Source organism: Portunus trituberculatus, chromosome 47 (genome assembly GCF_017591435.1).
Source record: "Portunus trituberculatus isolate SZX2019 chromosome 47, ASM1759143v1, whole genome shotgun sequence".
Lineage (NCBI taxonomy): Eukaryota > Metazoa > Arthropoda > Malacostraca > Decapoda > Portunidae > Portunus > Portunus trituberculatus.
The window spans coordinates 1,218,762-1,241,261 of NC_059301.1; the positions used below are offsets into that span (position 1 = coordinate 1,218,762).

General features: G+C 39.6%; 1 protein-coding gene across 4 annotated transcripts in view; it reads right to left on the minus strand.

Annotated features, from left to right (window-relative positions):
- LOC123520853 overlaps positions 1-22,500 on the minus strand; it is a 364,869-nt gene that overhangs the window by 88,539 nt on the left and 253,830 nt on the right. For all 4 annotated transcript variants that reach the window (XM_045283494.1, XM_045283492.1, XM_045283491.1 and 1 more), the window contains one exon: positions 15,029-15,237. In XM_045283494.1, coding sequence (XP_045139429.1) covers positions 15,029-15,237 — 209 coding nt within the window. The remainder of the gene's footprint in view (positions 1-15,028; positions 15,238-22,500) is intronic.

Genomic DNA, 22,500 nt, shown 5'->3' on the forward strand with positions numbered 1-22,500 from the left:
TGCCTTTGTTCCCTTGGTAGCTTGGTGTTGAACATGTTCATGTGATGAAGCTGTGTTCATTTTTTGGTTCCAGTGGTGCTTCTAAAGTGTTTTTATATCAACAAATGTTTATTTTATCTTGCTTTCTTTTTTTTCGCTCTCTTGGTATTTATGAAACTTTTCACACCAGGAAGCAGGAATGCAGGCAACAATTTTCCGGAACATAGCACTTGATGAGAGAGAGAGAGAGAGAGAGAGAGAGAGAGAGAGAGAGAGAGAGAGAGAGAGAGAGAGAGAGAGAGAGAGAGAGAGAGAGAGAGAGAGAGAGAGAGAGAGAGAGAGAGAGAGAGAGAGAGAGAGACAGACAGACAGACAGACAGACAGAAACAGAGAGAGAGAGAGAGAGAGAGAGAGAGAGAGAGAGAGAGAGAGAGAGAGAGAGAGAGAGAGAGAATAATCATCCCATCACCTAAAAACGTTATACATACGAGTAATGTAACTTACACAAACCAGGCTTTTATATATGGGTGTGTAATGTACGAGATATATCTAAATACTCCATTCTGACGAGATATTGGCAAGATTTGGACAAGAAAATGAGATGTGAGGAATGAATGAAAGAAACCGTGTGAGATAGGAGAGAGAGAGAGAGAGAGAGAGAGAGAGAGAGAGAGAGAGAGAGAGAGAGAGAGAGAGAGAGAGAGAAAGAGCAAATTATGTGTAAAATTGGGATGGCGTGAAAAAGGGGTGAGGGTAATTGTAATAATGAAAGGAAAGGAAGAGGAAGGAAGGGAAAAAGGATGAAGGGGAGATGAAACACACAGAGGTACTTAAATTAGAGGTAGAAATGCAGAGAGAGAGAGAGAGAGAGAGAGAGAGAGAGAGAGAGAGAGAGAGAGAGAGAGAGAGAGAGAGAGATTTAAACAATGCCTCTCAAGTAACGTAAGCAAAACATTAAAACTCCTTCGTCTCTCCAAACTACTTTACTCGCCAAGGTAATGTCTTCTGTGAGTCTTTTGTTCTAGCCTTATATGTCTCCTCCTCCTCCTCCTCCTCCTCCTCCTCCTCCTCCTCCTCTTCCTACATCTTTCCTACCTAATTCTCTTCCCTTTCAACTTTCTATGCTCATTTGTACGACTTGCAGTTTTTATTTATTTTTTTTTTTTCATATCTCGTTTTTTTCATTTCCATTTGCTTCTACGTATTTTTTAGTCATTAGTTTTCATAGTTATTTTTATTTAAGGTATGTGTACTTTTTTATTTGATTTTTTTCGTGTTGTTGCCAGACGAAGACCTTGTATTTGTTGATTTTCCTAATGCAAAATTTGTGTAAACGTCTGTCATAGGAGGTTTACATTCTCAACTTTCGTGTGAATTCTTTGCAATGACTACTGACCATTTGCTTCATGAAATCCATTTGTCTTTCAGCTCTCTTTTCTTTTCTCCCTTTGCTACTTTCATCAAACACACACACACACACACACACACACCGCGTAGTGTAGTGGTTAGCACGCTTGACTCACCTAACCTAACCTAACCTAACCTAACAGTAAATAAGTACGGGATGTAACTCGAGGGATTGTGACCTCGCTTTCCCGGTGTGTGGAGAGTCGGTTGTGGTCTCAGTCCTATCCGAAGATCGGTCTATGAGCTCTAAGCTCGCTCCGTAATGGGGAAGATTGGCTGGGTGACCAGCAGACGACCGTGGTGAATTACACACACACCGCCTAGTGTAGTGGTTAGCAAGCTATCACAATCGAGAGGAGCAGGGTTCGAGTCCTGGAAAGTGGCGAGGTAAATGGGCAAGCCTCTTAATGTGTAGCCCCTGTTCACCTAGCAGTAAATAGTTACGGGATGTAACTCAAGGGGTTGTGGCCTCGCTTTCCCAGTGTGTGGAGTATGTTGTGGTCTCAGTTCTACCCGAAGATCGGTCTATGAGCTCTGAGCTCGCTCCGTAATGGAGAAGGCTGGCTGAGTGACCAGCAGACGACCGTAGTGATTTACACACACACACACACACACACACACACACACACACACACACACACACACACACACACACACACACACACACACACACACACACACACACACACACACACACACACACACACACACACACACACACACACACACACACACACACACACACACACACACACACACACACACTGCGAGAGCGATGAGAACCAAGTGTAAATGATTTTCTCCCTCCTACGCCAAGACTCCCAGTGCTGATGATCCCGTCGCACCAAGTGGAGGATTTGAATATAATGAAGCTGCTACATTGAAGGAAATGAAAGTGTTTACCCACGGACCAAGCACGCTGCCGGTTCACACTCACACTTACACACTCACATTCACGCTCACACCACCTCGTTCTCCTCCCTCGGTAAATAATTATTAGCCTAGCGAACAGGTGAGCGAACGGATGAAAGTGGAACGAGAGTGGAAGTGTCAGGTACCTTGAAACAATCATAATTTGAAGCACCTTTAAAAGCCATCTGGTGTCCTCTGCATCTCTCTCTCTCTCTCTCTCTCTCTCTCTCTCTCTCTCTCTCTCTCTCTCTCTCTCTCTCTCTCTCTCTCTCTCTCTCTCTCTCTCTCTCTCTCTCTCTCTCTCTCTCTCTCTCTCTCTCTCTCTCTCTCTCTCTCTCTCTCTCTCTCTCTCTCTCTCTCTCTCTCTCTCTCTCTCTCTCTCTCTCTCTCTCTCTCTCTCTCTCTCTCTCTCTCTCTCTCTCTCTCTCTCTCTCTCTCTCTCTCTCTCTCTCTCTCTCTCTCTCTCTCTCTCTCTCTCTCTCTCTCTCTCTCTCTCTCTCTCTCTCTCTCTCTCTCTCTCTCTCTCTCTCTCTCTCTCTCTCTCTCTCTCTCTCTCTCTCTCTCTCTCTCTCTCTCTCTCTCTCTCTCTCTCTCTCTCTCTCTCTCTCTCTCTCTCTCTCTCTCTCTCTCTCTCTCTCTCTCTCTCTCTCTCTCTCTCTCTCTCTCTCTCTCTCTCTCTCTCAAACCCAGAAATTAAGAGGTACTTGAAAGTAGCTTAAGGACTTGCCACATTACACGCTCCGTCTGATCAGGAGAAACAACAGTACCTGACACGAGCAGAGAGAGAGAGAGAGAGAGAGAGAGAGAGAGAGAGAGAGAGAGAAAGTAGAGAGGCGAAAGGCTAAAGATGAAGAAGCCCCCAAAAAAGACATAATGAATTCCCGTCTCATCCTTCACAGACTCTCCAATAAAACTTGTATCACACGACTTCGCGCGATGCATTTAATTTCATGGGAGATATTTCGAGGGCCTGTCAAGGTTATGAGGTTGCAGAGAAAAGAGTATTAATTCCAATGTGAGCGTGTGAAGCAGGATGAGAAGCGGAGAAGGGAGACACGAAGGGGCGAGGGAAAGGAAAGCAAGGACGAGGAGTAGAAAGAGAAAAGACAAGGCAAAGGAAGGGGAAAAAAATCGAGATAGCACTGGACTTTGGGAAAATAAAATATGAGGCTGAGTTTTACAAGGAAACGGAGATAGTTAGAAGAGGAAAGGCAAGTGAGGTGATGGAAAAGAATATTGTTCGATGTAGTAGTAGTAGTAGTAGTGATGGTGGTGGTGGTGGTGGTGGTGGTGGTGGTGGAAGTAATAACAATAAAAGAAGAACTAAAATAGAAGAAGAAAAGTAACAGAATATCAAAAAAAGGAGGAGAAGGAATGGCCAATGATAACACAAGATAAACTAAGAATGAAAATAAGTAAAAAAAAAAAAACATGGAGAATAAAAATAAGTAAAAGAAAAAAATGGAGAATGAAAATAAGTAAGGAAAGTGAAGAAGGAAACTTTTAACGAAATTAGTATAGAAAATAATTAATTTAGGAAAAAAAAAAAACACAAGAGTAGAGAAAATAATGACTTTGGTAACATAGTAACTAAAAGAAAATGGAAATGTGTAGGCAAAATATTTTACTCAATTTTTGCTTTCAGAAAAATATAATTAGGGTAAGAATCAAGTAGAAAATACCATGAACGAAAACTATAACAATGAAATTAGGAGTCCAGCGAAAAAGTAACAAGAAAATAAGTCAGGAAAATATAGCAAGGAAAATTTTATACTCAATCTTTATCGTTAAGCATTGAGCAAATAAGGGAAAGAGAGAGAGAAAAAAAAAGTGGGAGTGAATCAACAAAGTAAGAGAGAGAGAGAGAGAGAGAGAGAGAGAGCGGTTCAGTGTGCGTATGTGTGAAAATCCTAGCCGGTTCATTGTGACTGGGAAAAATTCATGTGGATGCCAAACTCAAAACTATGACGATATTAAAACATAAATTAAAGCTGTGATCGGTTTAACAGCAAACTAATGAATGCATGTGCTGCTTCCTATTAATATTGCATCTGCACATTCATGGTTATTTTTTATTTCCGCAGCCATTTTTTTTTTTTTTCCTGGGGCCGTCTATACCGGAAGGAAAATGTACCTGCGAGGGGAGTCAATGTAAAAAGAGGGAAAAAAATAAAGGGAGGGGAAAAAAATGCATCGTCTTTTATACATGGTGGAAACGAAGTGAGACCGTAATTATAGGAACATGCATATATTTGGTATTACTAGAACACACACACACACACACACACACACACACACACACACACACACACACACACACACACACACACACACACACACACACACACACACACACACACACACAACACTGAAACTTGTATCCACTTTTCATAAATAAAAAAAATAGACATGAAATAAAAGAAAAATAACCATAAAAAAAGAAGAAAAGAGAACAAACACAAATGGAGAGTTACCTCAATTCACTCTTTCCCTTTCTCGTAAAAACAAAAAATCACAATTAAAAAAAAAATGATGAAAGGAGGTGAAGTTATATTCAATCAAAAACAAATCACAGCACGAGTCAATAGAAAACATTATTCCCCTTCGCTCCACTTTCCTTACTACCGCCACACAAACCAAAGCAAGTCTGGGGAAATAATGTTGTAATACTGACCATCCTTCTTGCTCTCCCTCCTGGATGACTTTCCCTCCTTCACGATCGTTAGATGTCACTATATAGTACTTGTAAAGGGAGACGTGTTCATTTCCTCTCCTTTGACATGCTTCTTTTTCTTTCTCTCATTTCCTTCTTTTGTTGTGTGTGTGTGCGTGCGTGTGTGTGTTTCACTGTTTGATCTGCTGCAGTCTCTGACGAGACAGCCAGACGTTACCCTACGGAACGAGCTCAGAGCTCATTATTTCCGATCTTCGGATAGGCCTGAGATCAGGCACACACCGGGACAACAAGGTCACAACTCCTCGATTTACATCCCGTACCTACTCACTGCTAGGTGAACAGGGGCTACACGTGAAAGGAGACACACCCAAATATCTCCACCCGGCCGGGGAATCGAACCGCGGTCCTCTGCCTTGTGAAGCCAGCGCTCTAACCACTGAGCTACCGGGCGTGTGTGTGTGTGTGTGTGTGTGTGTGTGTGTGTGTGTGTTTAATCTCTTGCATTGTTATTTGATAAATTTATTTTCTTCTTCTATTTCCTCGTTTTGTTTTGTTTTTATCTCTTTTTTTGTAATGCCTTCTTTATCCTTTTATCTTTCACATCCTCCCTCGTCTCTCTCTCTCTCTCTCTCTCTCTCTCTCTCTCTCTCTCTCTCTCTCTCTCTCTCTCTCTCTCTCTCTCTCTCTCTCTCTCTCTCTCTCTCTCTCTCTCTCTCTCTCTCTCTCTCTCTCTCTCTCTCTCTCTCTCTCTCTCTCTCTCTCTCTCTCTCTGTCATTCCCAGTAGCGTTTATCTCTATATTTTCTCTCCCTTCATCTCTTTCTTGCTCTTTCTTGCCCATCAGCTATCTTTTCTTCAATTTTGTGTTTCTATTTCTTTTCTTTTGCTCTCGTATTCTGTGTCTTCTTCCTTCATACCTCCCTTACGTTTTACATGTTATATTGCTGTCTCCCTTCACCTTTCTTTCTGTGTTTCCTCTCTGTTCTCTCTACTTTCGTGTCTTCACTTTTAGCTTTTTCTTGTGTAATGGTTTGTATATTCTTCGTTCTTCGTACATCCATCTCGTCTCTCTCTCTCTCTCTCTCTCTCTCTCTCTCTCTCTCTCTCTCTCTCTTTCTCGTCCACACTAAACTTTACCACGTAAGGAACTAAGGGAAAGGAAATCCCCGCTGAGGATAGAATTCAGGGAGGATGCGAGAGAGAGAGAGAGAGAGAGAGAGAGAGAGAGAGAGAGAGAGAGAGAGAGAGAGAGAGAGATGAAGGGAAGAAATAAAAGTGCTATACAGACACACAGCCTAGGAATCAAAAAGAGAGGTAGATATGTTGAGGGGAAGAAGAGGAAATAATGGAACCAAAGGAATACAAACCAGGAAATGAAAAAAAAGAGAAGATAGAAGTCACAAAATACTACTACTACTACTACTACTACTACTACTGCTACTACTACTACTACTACTACTACTACTACTACTACTACTACTACTACTACTACTACTACTACTACTACTACTACTACTACTACTACTACTACCACTGCTACCACCACTACTACTACTACTACTACTACTGCTACTGCTACTGCTACTGCTGCTGCTACTGCACTGCTGCTGCTGCTGCTGCTACTGCACCACTGCTGCACCACTGCACCACTGCTGCTGCTACTGCTGCTGCTGCTGCTACTGCTGCTACTACTACTATTACTACTACTGTTACTACTACTGTTACTACTACTACTACCATTACTACTACTACTACTACTACTACTACTACTACTACTTGTAATTCCAATAACAATAACTCACACCCACTCCAAATTAATCCCCATGAAAATCTTAGTATAATTAGGAATCTTTTTTTTTTCACCTCAGATAAGAGCAGGAAATAACTAGTGTAATTATACATATAATTAATGGCTACCATTGGAGTTGATTTAATAACCAAAAAAATAATTAATTGCTTTACTGAAAGTTAAGATGGATATCCTCACAACTGAGGAGGAGGAGAAGGAAAAAGAAGAGGAGGAGGAGGAGGAGGAAGAAGAAGAAGAAGAAGAAGAAGAAAAGAAGAGGAAGAGGAAGAGGAGGAGGAGGAGGAGGAGGAGGAGGAGGAGGAGGAGCATCAGGAAACGAGTGGGAAGATGAGTAATGGAAAAGAATGTGAGATAAGAGAAGGAAGGAAGAGAGTACGAGAAGCTTGAGGGAGAAGGCAGAAGAGAAATGAGAGAACTTTACTGGAAGAACGAAGAAGAGGAGAAGAAAGAGAGCGAGAAAGATAGGGAAAGGAGGAGGATGTGAGAGAAAGATGAAGGAAAGAAAGAGTGTCTGAGATTCCATGTCTAGAGAGAGAGAGAGAGAGAGAGAGAGAGAGAGAGAGAGAGAGAGAGAGAGAGAGAGAGAGAGAGAGAGAGAGAGAGTAGGGATTAAATGTATGGTCGAAGGAAGGAATAAAAGAAAAAGGAGATAAAAGAAAGAGAAGCGGAATCTGTCACACTAAGATGATGAAAATAAAAAAAAGTAAAAGCAAAACGAAAATAAAATGAAATCAGTGAATTAAAAAATAAAAACGAAAATGGAAAGAATAAGGAAAGGTCAAGCTCACCACACGGCCTGAAAAAAAGTGAGGAAAATTTAAAGTGATCTAAGATGAAGATATTTGACGCCTCAATTAATTAAAAGTAGTTTATTTTCACGCTACTGGAAACCCACAGGAATTCTCTCATTGGTGCCGTTAAATATTTTCCTTACCTTTCTTTAACGTTTTCTTTGGTTTTCCTCTTTTCTTTTCATCTACACTGAGATTTTTTCTACTTGTTCATTCTTTGCTTCACGTATTTGTTGGCCTTTTCTTAATTTTCTGTATTCTATTTTTCTTTTTTTTTTTTTATCACATTTTGATCTCATTATGTAATTTTTTTTATTGTTTGCCGCTTCCCTCTCTATCATTTTTTTTTTTTCCTCTCTCAGTAACTCTTTCGTTTTTACGCTTTTTCAGTTTTGTCTTGATTTTTTTTATGTTGACACTAACACTGTTTTATTTTCATATGCCTCGCTTTACATTTTCTTTGCCTTTTCTCTAACACACTTAAAGGTTATTTCTATCAAGTCCTCTTTTCCTCTCGAGTTTATCACCTTTATCACTTCCCCTTCTCTTTTACTTTTTTTTTATAATCCTCTTAAATCTTTTCTTTTCTCTTACTTTTCTTATCTTCTTAAGGCTCTTTAATCTCTCTCCTTTTCTTTACCCTTTACGTTTTTATATCTCTTTCCTTTTTATTCTTTCTCCGTGATTTTTTTTCCTTTCCCTTCTATATTTTTTTCTCTACTGAGCTATTCTGTCTTCTCATTTTCCTTTAACTCTCTCTCTCTCTCTCTCTCTCTCTCTCTCTCTCTCTCTCTCTCTCTCTCTCTCTCTCTCTCTCTCTCTCTCTCTCTCTCTCTCTCTCTCTCTCTCTCTCTCTCTCTCTCTCTCTCTCTCTCACACACACACACACACACACACACACACACAGGTTTACCGTCCTCTAACAAAACCAGGAAGGACCGACAACAGTATGGTAGAGAAGAAAAAATATATATCACTAAACAATGGTGATGAAAGAGGGAGAGTACAATACCAGTAGCCAGTGACGGAAACAGCACTGAGACATAATGAGTTTACCGGTCCAGTACACTCTTTCCTCAACAGGGTGTACTATCTAATATTGTGAAACAGTCTTGGCTGCAGCTTGACTACTTTCAAAGGACTCTTGTTGAAGTTACATGGGATTTTTATTTTTTTTTCAGGATGTTTTTTACGGTTTATTAACAGATTAAGAAAGCTTCATCATCATTATTAACTCCTTCGATACTAGATCACATTTTTACCTTGAGATATGTGTACGATTAGACTATTTTATTGACGTTAGGAAGGGTCTATGGAGGTCAGAGGATTAATGGCCAATGTCTTTACTATTCCAATCCCCCACATAAGTTTATAAAGCTATATAAAATCCCCAAATTGTAAAGCAGAATGGATATAGAAACGCGGCATGGTACTGAAGGGGTTAACCGGTGAAACGCTCTTGAGAATCCGGCCTTAGGAAATAGTCGTGATGAGAGAACAAAGCTTTTTTGAATACTGGCATATAGAAAGATGAAAAATAAGACTCCTCCTCAACGTCAGTCCATCTATCTTCACCTCGCCATGCTTAGACAAAGAAGAAGAGAATAGCAAATGAAAGAAGTAACTATGAAAACTCTTGTATATTTTAGGATTTAGACAAAAAACGTAAAAACAAACGGACTCTGCATTACATATCTACCGGAGACGAAGAAGAACTTGAGAGCCAGAGAAGGTGGAAAAGGATGAGAATAAGCAGGAGGGGAAAGAAAATAGTATGTTGAAATGCAAGGAGGAGATTATTGTGGAATGATTATGATGGACGAACAGCAACGGTGGGAATGGAAGAGGAGTGTGGAGACAAGGAAAGGAAGGAAAACAGGAGGAAATAAAGTGTGGAAAGATCAAAATTTCGGAGAGAGCAAAGTTACTGGGTCTTTTTTCTCTCTCTTTCTAATATTTGGTGTCCAGTGTTTTGAGTTCTTTTTTTTTATAAATTACTTGTTTTTTTTTACGTCCTTGTTTCTTTTTCATTCGTTTATCTGAATCTGCCTGTCTATCTATCTATCTATCTACCTGTCTATCTATTTATCTATCTATCTATTTCTACATATCAATCTATCTATATCTATCTATCTATCTATCTATCTATCTATCTATCTATCTAACTATCTATCCATCCGTCCATCCATTCATCCATTCATTTATTCATTCATTCATTCATTTATTTCACTCTCTGTCGCCTATTCTATACGTTTCCTTATACACTCCCCACTACCTTGCTTTCAAACACACTTTTTTCTTATTCCTGAACTTTTATCCAATTCTTGCTACAGTCTCACGTATTCTCTGTCCTATTTAACAAACTGGTATTGCTGCAATCTCGCATTCTGACTCCTAGTTCTCCGTCCTTTTTCTTTTCTCAACTCCTCTCCTTCCTTCTTCTAACAGGAATTTAGACTTCGTGACATCAGGGGAAAACTTTTTATGCACCCTGTTGTTTTGGGTGTGGAAGATGCAAACTTTGAGAAGAGAAGGAAGGAGGAAAGGATAGAAAAACGGGAACAAGGAAAAGGAGGAGGAGGAAGAGAAGGAAGAAGAAAAATGGAAGATGACAACACCGATAAAAACGAAGACAAAAAGAAATACGAGTAGGACGAGGAGGAGGACGAGCAGGATGAGAAGGCATAATTAATGAAAGAGGGCATAGAAAAAAATAGAAAATAAACACAGTACAGAAAAAAAAGAAAACGAATTCGAATTGTGCATAGGAAGAGAGAGAGAGAGAGAGAGAGAGAGAGAGAGAGAGAGAGAGAGAGAGAGAGAGAGAGAGAGTTGGGGTAAGGGTAGGCATATATACAAAGGAACGAAAGGAAGGAAGAAGGAAATGAGGATAGGAAAGCCTCTCAGAACACTTCATTTGCCTCTCTGTGTCCGTAGGTGTGTGTGTGTGTGTGTGTGTGTGTGTGTGTGTGTGTGTGTGTGTGTGTGTGTGTGTGTGTGTGTGTGTGAGTGTGTTTGTGGACAACATTCCCTTGAGTAAAGTAAACTCAGAGGGACAGAGGTGCTTCCTCTAAAATTTTGTATATATATATATATATATATATATATATATATATATATATAGAGAGAGAGAGAGAGAGAGAGAGAGAGAGAGAGAGAGAGAGAGAGAGAGAGAGAGAGAGAGAGAGAGAGAGAGAGAGAGAGAGAGAGAGAGAGAGAGAGAGAGAGGTTAATGTATGGAGTGAACAGAAAAAAAAACATCTTGATAAATAGATATACAGATGAGCAGTTACATAAAAAAGAAAAGACAGATATAAACAGACGATGAACTGAACTGGTGAAGAGAAATATATCTAACGACCGAGAGAGAGAGAGAGAGAGAGAGAGAGAGAGAGAGAGAGAGAGGCACCAACTTCAATGATTTACTTCTCAGCTAAGTTCCCTTGCAGCAGGGTTTCACTTGACAGTTATGGTCCATTTCCACGAGGTACCACAAGACTCTCGCATCCCCCTCATGCTTACCTGCTTCTTCTCCTCCTCCTCCTCCTCCTCCTCCTCCTCCTCCTCCTCCTCCTCCTCCTCCTTCTCCTCCTCTTCCTCTTCCTCCTCTTCCTCCTCCTCTAACTCGTACTCTATCGTCCGTACCTCTCATAACAGTACCTCTTTTTTTTTTGTTCTCATCTCCCCACCTGCATCGTTTTCTTTTCCCATTTTCTCATTGCCTTCCATCCTCTTTAACTGCTATCTGTAACTTCTCCTTCGCTCCCTCTTCTGCTTTTGCTGTGCTTTCCTCCTCTTCTTCCTTTCTTATTTCCTCCTACGTTTCCCTTTTCCTGTCTCTTTCTTCTTTCGACTTTCTCTTCTTCTTTTTTTTCTTAATTTCTGTTTATTTTTAATTTTTTTGCATCTTTTTTATAGAATTTTTTTTTTTTTTGTCTCCTTTATTCGCATCTATTTACTTTTGTCCTCTTTGCTATATTTTTTATTCGTGTTATCCTTGTTTTTTTTTTCTATATCACCATTTTTTTTTCTGTCCATCTTCTTACCTTTTGATTTTTTTTTTTTCCTCTCTTCCATCTTTGTTATTTTCTTCTTTCTCGTCCTACTTCTCATTATCATTATTTTTTACGTTTTATGCTTCATTCAGCCAATCATCCATTCTTGTTATCCTCCACTGCCATCATTAATATCTCTTCTCGTCTCTTCCCGTGCTCCTTTTTTTTTACTTTCCTCCTCCACTTCTTTTTTATTTTACTTTCCTCCTCCTCCTCCTCCTCCTCCTCCTCCTCTCCCTACTCTTCCTCCTCCTCCTCCTCCTCTCCCAGCATCATCCTTCACTCCTATCCTCACCAAATCCATTCTTCCCCTTCTCTGTCACCTCCTTCTTCACCCTCTCCACCATCATCACCACCGTCACCATCACCACCACCCCCACCACCACCACCACCACCACCACCACCACCACCACCACCACCACCGCCACCCCCATCATCACCACCATTACCACTGTCACCATCTTCATCCACCATTGCTGTTCCACAATCGTTCAATTTTCATCGTATTTTTTTCCCTCCACCACCACCACCACCACCACCACCACCACCACCACCACCACCTACACCAACACCATTACTATCACCACAGTTTCATACAAATATCACGTGTCTACAATGCCTTAAAACATAATCCAGAGAGAGAGAGAGAGAGAGAGAGAGAGAGAGAGAGAGAGAGAGAGAGAGAGACGTGTGAGGAATGATGCTGTCCCCCACCTAATCCCCTCTCTTCCCTTCCCTTCCCTTCCTTCCTTCCCTTCCCTTCCCTTCCACACAACCACAACCTCACATTCCACGAACACCATCCCTGGAAAGCATTTAGTGTGTGTATGTGTGTGTGTGTGTGTGTGTGTGTGTGTGTGTGTGTGTGTGTGTGTGTGTGTGTGTGTGTGTGTGTGTGTGTGTGTGAGGATGGAAATGTTACGTGATTCTCTCAATTAACATCTTTTTCTTCCTTTTTTGTCTGGTTTCCTGCTAACTCTTTTTGTCCCAGCTTAACTTACTCTCTTTTACTTCTTCGCTTTAATATTCTCTCTCTCTCACTCACTCACTCACTCTCTCTCTCTCTCTCTCTCTCTCTCTCTCTCTCTCTCTCTCTCTCTCTCTCTCTCTCTCTCTCTCTCTCTCTCTCTCTCTCTTAATTTGTTAATAAGACAATAACTCACCCTTTCTTTCAGTCACTCACTCAATCAATCCATCAAGGAATGAATGAATGAATGAATGAATGAATCAGTCAATAATCTTTTCACTCACTAACTCTCTCAGCTACCCACTCACGCACTCACACTCACGAATACATTCACTTATTCGATCCATCACTCGTTCTTTAAATCACTCACTCACTCACTCACTCACTCACTCACTCACTCACTCACTCACACTCACTCACTCACTCAATCTCGCTGCGGCGTTTCCAGTGTTATTGCAGCTGTTGCTCTTGCTGCTGCTCCCAAAGGCTGAAGGTTGAGAAAATCCTGCCTGGTCCACAATGAATCCTTTCTTTCCTCTCACTCACTCACTCACTCACACACACACACACACACACACACACACACACACACACACACACACACACACACACACACACACACACACACACACACACACACACTCTCTCTCTCTCTCTCTCTCTCTCTCTCACCATCCCACTCGCTCAGGGCATCGGCGTGAAAGTAAAGAAAAAAATACAAAAAACCGTTCAAAAATCTCGTGTATTATTTATTCATCAATCAGAATATTCAAAGGTTATTTTTATTTGTTACCGTTTTATTATAGAAGTGAATTTCCTGATTTGCAACACTTTTTTTTATAAATGGGATTAGTGGGTTAGTAAAAATAGAGTTTAAATGTAAATAGAAATGGTCTTATGCTCATGTTTCGGTTATTAATAGAGGATTGAGATATGTAGATACCGCTAGCAGGTAAAAACACTCTTATGATCAGTGATTTGGGGTTTCTAAAATAGCTTACCATCAGTTAAAACCATCGAAAACACCTCCAATAAATCAAAACCGGACTGATGCACTTTAAGAACTTCCAAATGATCCATACACTCCTTCAAAACTGTGAGTATGAGATGGTAGAGAGGAAAATAACAAGAAACAGTGAAAACGGAAGCAAGACGTCCTGAGGTATACGTTTCGGGGCTTCAATACGAGGTGGGACGGAGGGGCTGGACATTGAGGTGGGGCAAGATGATGGGGCGGGGCAAGTGGCTGCAGTTTCCTTTCTTCTTTCTCTCCTCGAGATATCAAATTCTTGCACCAGATTCCTCCTCCTTTCCTGCCGTCAAGACATCCCTCTTTCCTCTTCCTCCTCCTCCTGTTCCACCTCCTGCTCCTCTTTCTTTCTCTTCCTTGTCCGTGTCCTTGTGCTCGTCGTCCTTTATGGTTCTCGTGTAGTCATTCTTTTACAAACACGGGGCATCTCGTCCTTCACGGCATAAAGGCCTCAAGGAAGCTTTATGCAGGTGACGTCTTATCGTGAGTCGCCTATCCCTTAATATATTCCCTAGTAGCTACACCAACTCCCTGCCTCCTCCTCCTCCTCCTCCTCCTCCTCCTCCTCCATGCCGTCCACCAATTTCTTCCCCTTTCAGAACGTATTATTGTCCTTCCTTTGATTATTTTTACATGCGTACTTTCTTTCATGATTCTTTTTCCTTCTCTCTCTCTCTCTCTCTCTCTCTCTCTCTCTCTCTCTCTCTCTCTCTCTCTCTCTCTCTCTCTCTCTCTCTCTCTCTCTCTCTCTCTCATTCCTTGCTGTCTCCTCCCTTCCATTCAGTGTTTCTCGTTGTCTCTTGCTTTATTATAGTCATCATTTTCATCCACCTTTATCCTTTATACTTATCCCTTTTTCGTATCCCTATTTCTTCTTATTTTTCTCACTACTTCTTTTTCAGTTTGCATCTCTTTTTATCTGGTATTTTTTGTTCAGTTAATATTCAAATACTTTGGTTAATCACTTGAACTACACATCACTCGCTCATATTTTCATTAGTGGCGTCCTTTAAAATCATAATGTAAATGAGCGCCAGACTAAATTATTACTTTCGGTTGAATGTCATAATAATCAGAGAGCTAACACTAATCTCTCGAAACTGAGCTGATAACACCAATAACGAACCCAAACAGTATAAAATACACACTCACAGCTTCTCCTCTTGACACATCCGCATCGAAGTAGCACATAAATACAACGTACCCAAGGAGTATAGACTCACGCACTCACTGTCACACTCATTCTTGACGCACCATATCCAAACACCACATAAGTATTCCTTCAAAAACATGCAACATAAATCGCTCATCTCCTTATCTTATATCAACAACCTCGCCTTCCTTGAACACAACAAAGGGACATGACTATCACTATCATTCGTATAAAAATCTGTTACTTACATCGACGTTGACTCCCTTGACGTAGAAGGTGTTCTTGGTAACCGAGTTTGCGGGGATGTACTGGAAAAACTGCTTATCTCCCTTGTACCACTTGAGGCTGTACAGCGTGGCGTTGCCCAGGGAGTAGATACACTTTAGTTCTGCTCTGGACCCTTTCACTTTGTACTCCGGCACTCTCACCTCCAAGATTTCCAGGGGGACTGCACGGCCTGGAGGGGTATAAAGAGAAGAGGAAGGAAATTAGTCAATGAGGGTTGGGCACAAGAGAATGAAATTATACAAGAAATGGAAAAAATTTTGAAGAGAATGATGAGGATAGAAATGGCAGACTAAGAACTTCGTCAACCGGTGAATGAGAGATAAAGAAAAGTGTTTGTTGGTGCTGATCAAGGAATGGGGGTGATGGAAGTTGAATGCAAGTAAGAGGAAGGCAGGATAGCAAGATTATGATAAGACTTACAGAGTTACCATGAGGGGGAGAAAGGGAGGTGGGATCAGGACACGGAAAAAAGATGAAGAGAGGTGAAGGAGAACGTAGTGAATAGAAAGGTATGGTCGCACAATTATTACAAATTGGTGGATGATATTACTTGATGCTGTTCATAGGAGTAGGCGGAGACTTAGAATCGAAGAATTAAGAGTTTGAGTAATAGGAGATGAAGGAAAAGAATGAGGAAGAGGAAATTAAAAAGGAAAACAGACATGATCGCCCGAGTTTCTTGTACAAAGATGATTATTTCTATTACAAAAAAACAACCCAATAGAAAAGCATTAGGACTACGACGACGAAGAGTGCGAGAAGGTGAGGGTGGTGAAAGAGGAGGAGAGATAGTGAAAAATAAGTGAAATGCAAAAAAGAAGATATTTCAAAGTAACAATAAGAGATAAATAGTGTGTGTGTGTGTGTGTGTGTGTGTGTGTGTGTGTGTGTGTGTGTGTGTGTGTGTGTGTGTGTGTGTGTGTGTGTGTGTGTGATTGTATGATTGTGTATGTGTTCGTAGTACCTCCTCTTTGAAGTAGAACACAATGTACACACACACACACACAGGCACACACACACAGACACATACACACACACACACACACACACACACACACACACACACACACACACACACACACACACACACACACACACACACACACAACTATGTAAACACTTATTATTTCCTTTATCTATCCTTTTGAGTGGTTGAAGAGAAGGAGATGGAGGTGGAGGAGGAGGGGGAGAAGGAGAAGGAGAAGGAGAAGGAGGAAGAGGAGGAATCAGATAAAAGGCTGAGAAAACATTGGAAGAAAGATGGATATACGAATACATGTTTGTTTTGTTTAAAGTTTGGTGGATGGTGTGTTATTGTTATCGTTGTTGTTGTTGTTGTTGTTGTTATTGTTGTTATTGTTGTTGTTGTTGTTTTAAGGAGTGACTGTGGTGATGGTGGAGGTGATAGTGATGGTACTGGTGCTGGTGTTATTGTTTATATTGTTATTGTTGCTGTAGTTGTAGTGACTTGATGTTATGGGTTGTTGTTGTTGTAACTGTTAATGTTGCAGTTGTGGGGTTGTTATGGATTGTTGTTGTTGTTGTTGTTGTTGTTGTTGTTAATGGTACTGTTGCTATGTTTTTTGCTAGTTAGTGATAGCGGTAAGATTGACTTGTATTAGGGCAAGAGCTTTGTTTCATAACAACCGTTCTTACCGTTCCTGTTGATTAACGTGACCAAAAAGTCCAACGACTTACGTTAAGAAATTACTATTATGATGATCAAAAAGGACTTTCCATTTTTAAGAAAGTTAGTTTAGTCAGCCATTAAAATATTAGCTTGTCCAGTACCGTTATTCCCCAAAAACTTTTCCATAACACTAAAAATGAGGCTCTACTACAGAAAAAAAGAATGCACTTTTAAACGTTGCATCTATACGAGGGATATATATATATATATATATATATATATATATATATATATATATATATATATATATATATATATATATATATATATATATATATATATATATATATATATATATATATATATATATATATATATATATATATATATATATATATATATATATATATATATATATATATATATATATATATATATATATATATATATATATATATATATATATATATATATATATATATATATATATATATATATATATATATATATATATATATATATATATATATATATATATATATGTATATATATATATATATATATATATATATATATATATATATATATATATATATATATATATATATATATATATATATATATATATATATATATATATATATATATATATATATATATATATATATATATATATATATATATATATATATATATATATATATATATATATATATATATATATATATATATATATATATATATATATATATATATATATATATACCGGACGAAATTTTGTGACATTTCCTGAACTTTCCACCATGACTCATATTCAGCTTCCTATCACAGCTTCGGCGTGACCTTTGACATGGCCTATAATATCAGTGATGTACTGTCCATTATATGAAGCGTTGTCAGTCATCAGCATGGTGGTGTCTCGAGGAAAGGCAATTACTAATGGATGGTGCGATGTATTTCATTGTATATGAGTGAGACTTTGAGTGCGTCATGTCAAGTTTCACGGCCATATTCTTAATCAATCCCACATCAAGCTACACAATTGTGGGGTAGTCCCACACCACGAGTGGGGTACACAATATTATGGTATTCTAGAATGCGCGGTGTGGTGTGGGATCGGTGGCTCTGTGACTAGGGAAGGTTGGTATGCGTGAAGGACGAAAGTTTGGCTGTCTTGCGCTTGGGACGGAAAATTGTGACGTCATGGTAAACACCGCTTCATGTTTTGGCGCAAAGAAGAAGGTAGAGAGAAGAGCGATGGAAAAACGCTACGCAGGAGAAAAGGAGATCAGTCTCCTTATTGAAATAATAGAAAAGTACAAGAACGTTCTAATGGACAAGAGAACTGACTATGCCATGATCACAAAGAAGAATGAAGCATGGAATAGAGTCGCTGAGCTGTTTAATAGTGCAGCGATGGAATCCCTCCTATTCTAAAGAAAACTGTGCTTCCATGCTTGCACCTTGCCTGGCCAAACACATGAAATCTTCATGTGACTTTGGTAATTACAGTATTTTGTTTTTTCTGGTATTTCAGAAAATGCAGAAGGAACTGTGGTGGTTAACGTTCCTACCCCATCATGCAGTTCATCACCAGTTGCCCCACTCAGTAATCCAAAACCACCTTCAGCTTCTACCGGTGACACAGGTGAAGCTCTATCATCCTCAGCTTCGATGCATCCTCGAAAAAGGATGCGTTCTGTATCCTTTCAGGACAAATGCTATGAGGGGACATTGGGCTTGCAAAGAAAAGAACATGATATGCATGTTACAAATTTGACAGTGAAAAGTTAAATACTAGAAACTGGAAAAAAAGTTAAAAGCCCTTAATTTGGAAATTGCTCTTATGGATAAAAATTTAAAGAACCTTAACTTACAAGTAGCAGGGCAGAAACTGGTAAACCAGAAATTGCTAGATTTACTAAAATATTTTGGGAAGAATGGCTTTCTAATCAAAGTGATGAATGAATAATTTGGTAATATACAGGGAGTCTTGTGAGTAAAGGTACAAATACTGGGATATGATAATTCTAGTGATTTTCAGTCAAAAGTCACTTTTCCATACATAATTTGTTTTAGCTTTATTATGAGGAATATTGAGGTTGAAAGGTATAGGGAACTGCATTGTAGAGCAGCAGTAGCATGGTGCTGAGTGTTCTTGTGACCTGCAGTATTAACATTTATTTGTACTATTGTAGGGATTTGAGGGCCTATAGTGTACAAATAAATGTTAATACTGCATATCACAGAAACACTCAGCACCATGCTACTGTTGCTCGCACTGCAGTTCCATATACCCTTGAACCTAAATTTCCTGTAAAATAAATACCATTTTGTCTAGAAACACAATCTGAAATAAAAGAAATAATGTGCATCACAATGAAATTACAGGCAATTGAGGTAAGGACCTTGTATTTTTTACTTCTATTAATTTGAACTACTATATGCCAATCATATATAACTTGACTCACTGGACACCCTATAGACTTCTATTAAAGATGTTGCTGTCATGTGCACTACCAGTCCATCTTGCTACTACATTGTAAACTGTCATTTTTTTTTTTCTCTCAGAGAAAAGTTGATAGTTATCACCCATTCATCTGGCTGTTCTCTTTGTTGTTCGGCAACCTTATTGGAATAATTTGCAGTTGTTTCACATAACCTTGGATGGCACATGACCTTGGATGGCCCTACTGGGCAAAATAAGAAGAAAGGGATGATTTTATATCACTATGTATTTCCTTTAGTTTCAGTTGCATTTATTTTTTCACAAATTTTCCCACTCCCATTAAAAAAAAAAATGGTACCTGAACACTCATCGTCTGCAATGTCATGTTGGCTGTGGTTAGAATTAAGGACAAACAGATCTTCAAAGAATTTATGGAAATATTTATTTATTTATTTTATAGTGATTAATTCATTTGTTGTGTTACTCATAAAGGATTTAATAAATATTTTATCAAAGTTTTTTTATAAATCAAACCAGTGTAGTTACTGAAGGACAGTACATTCATTTCCATTTTGTGCACTTGTACATTACATCATTTGATCACGAAAACAGTGTTAAAAATATTCTCTTATGTATCGCTGCCTTGCAACATTACCATTTACCTGAGCCTGCATTTCAGGGTAATTTTCTGCCTCATGATCATGGTTTTGATCCATTTCAGGTTCATCTGGCAGGGGAATATTTTCTTGAATGGCTATGTTGTGTAGCACAGCTGCTGCAACAATGACTGCTAAGGTGTTGTCCAGACTTATGCACAAAGTTTTACCGAGACAAGCAAAACGCCTCTTCAAAACACCAAAAGCTCTCTCTATACAATTTCTGGTTTTGACCTGAGCTGTGTTGTACCTGCGCTCCTGAACACTCTGTGGGTTTCTGAGAGGTGTGAACAAAAAATTTCTGCAAGCATAGCCTGCGTCACCTAGCAATATACCTCTGTGTATTCCTTCCTCCATCTCCGCACACAAGCGACTTCTATTAAAGATGTTGCTGCCATGTGCACTACCGGGCCATTTTGCTACTATATTGAAAAACTGTAATTGTGGTCCACAAACTGCCTGCACATTTATAGAGAACTTTCCTTTCCTGTTCCGGAATGTCTCTGAACGATCTCCTGGAGGTTTAGTTATCTGGATATGTGTGCAATCTATACAACCTATGATTCCAGGCATGTCAGCAATGTTTTTAAAGTGCTCCATCACCTGCAGGGTTTCATTAGGTGCTGGCATCTTGATGATTTGATGGCCAAGCATTCCAACTGCTTTAGATACACGACAATAGTACATCACACTTGATGACATCGTCTATTTGGGTTTATATTGTTTTCATCTTTGTTTTAAATAACTTTTCTGCGTTTATTTTTCCAGTGGAAATATTTCCGTGTTTCATAAACTATTACAACATTTTTTTTTTACTAGTTGACAGTACTATGAACTTTGCATTCTTTAATTGATTCATTTTTGTCAAAAAATGTCATCAACGCTGCAAATAGATCCTATATAAGACACTATCGGAATGCACAAATTGTGTTTTTATCTCCTAAACATATTGAATAAAGCACGTCTAATGACACTCAATTTGATAATCCCATTTTAGCACGAAGTCACCGTGAATAGAACCCATAATGAAGGATTCTGCATGGGACTTAGCGGTCAATGTGGCAACACTCGGTGCAGCTGAGTCTGACCACACATGCCTCACATTTACGTACTCAGGTGGGGCTTCCATACCACCTTCCACTCATGCCAAGATGAATGTTGACTAAATTTGAAACTTTCATGAGGATGATTGCATTTTCAGTAGGATTTTGCTCCCTAGAAAATACTTCCTTTGAAGTCTATCATTTTGACCATCTATAGCCAAATCTACGTAATGTGCCTCTTAAGGTTCATACCATTTGAAGGGATATTCGATAGCCTACAACACACGATACTATGAATCATACACACCCGGTAGCTCAGTGGTTAGAGCGCTGGCTTCACAAGCCAGAGGACCGGGGTTCGATTCCCCGGCCGGGTGGAGATATTTGGGTGTGTCTCCTTTCACGTGTAGCCCCTGTTCACCTAGCAGTGAGTAGGTACGGGATGTAAATCGAGGAGTTGTGACCTTGTTGTCCCGGTGTGTGGTGTGTGCCTGGTCTCAGGCCTATCCGAAGATCGGAGATAATGAGCTCTGAGCTCGTTCCGTAGGGTAACTGCAGCAGATCAAACAGTGAAACAATTTTTCCGTAGTAGTATATAACATCAGCAGTAGCAGCAGTAACAATTGTAATTATCGTTAGATATGGCAGGAGTGTTAATAATGGTGGTGGTGGTGGCGGTGATGGTGGTGGTCTTACTGCTACAAGGTTTTTTGCCAAGAGTTTGAGAAAAAGCACAGCACTTGCCTCCCTCCTTCCTGCCTGTTCCTTCCTACCTTCCTCCCACTTTTTTTTCCGTCTCTTCCTTCTGTGTCTTCCAAGGCAGAGGTTATGAAGGAAGTTATGCATAAAAGAAAGAATGGGGAAAGTGAAGCAAGTCAAGGAGAAATATGAAGAAAGGAAGGAAGGAAGGATGGGAAAAAAGAATAAGAAGAAGGAGAGGGAGGAAATGAAAGAAGCAAGTATAATAAAGAGAGGAGGGAAAAACCGAAAGCAGAAAAGGAAATGGAAGAAAGCAAAAAAAAATAAATAAAAAGAACAGTATTTGTTTTGTTGTTTGCTTATATCCATGTTTATTTTTCATGTGCATGGAAAGAAAAGGAAATGAAAAATAGAGAGAGAGAGAGAGAGAGAGAGAGAGAGAGAGAGAGAGAGAGAGAGAGAGAGAGAGAGAGAGAGAGAGAGAGAGAGAGAGAGAGAGAGAGAGAGAGAGAGAGAGAGAGAGAGGAAGAAAAAAAAGAGCAGTTCTTGTATGAGTTCACACACACACACACACACACACACACACACACACACACACACACACACACACACACACAAACACACACACAATACAAAGCCACGCATTCTTTCTTTCCCCTTGACTTTGAGGCGGGCGACCATCAGGAAAGTTTTATATATTTTTATTTTCCATTTTTTCCTCCATAACTTCAGTTTTCGCCCGAATGCATTTGCAACGGAGTGTCGTCAGCTATGTCGCTTCTGAAAGGCAGCCAGAGAAAGTAAAGAAGGAAGAAAGGTGGAAAGAAAAGTGGAGAGAGAGAGAGAGAGAGAGAGAGAGAGAGAGAGAGAGAGAGAGAGGTGGGGAGGGGAAGGGAAAGAAAAATAAAAGCAAATGGAAATAAAGAAAAAAAAGGAGAAAGAGAATGTGCAAGGT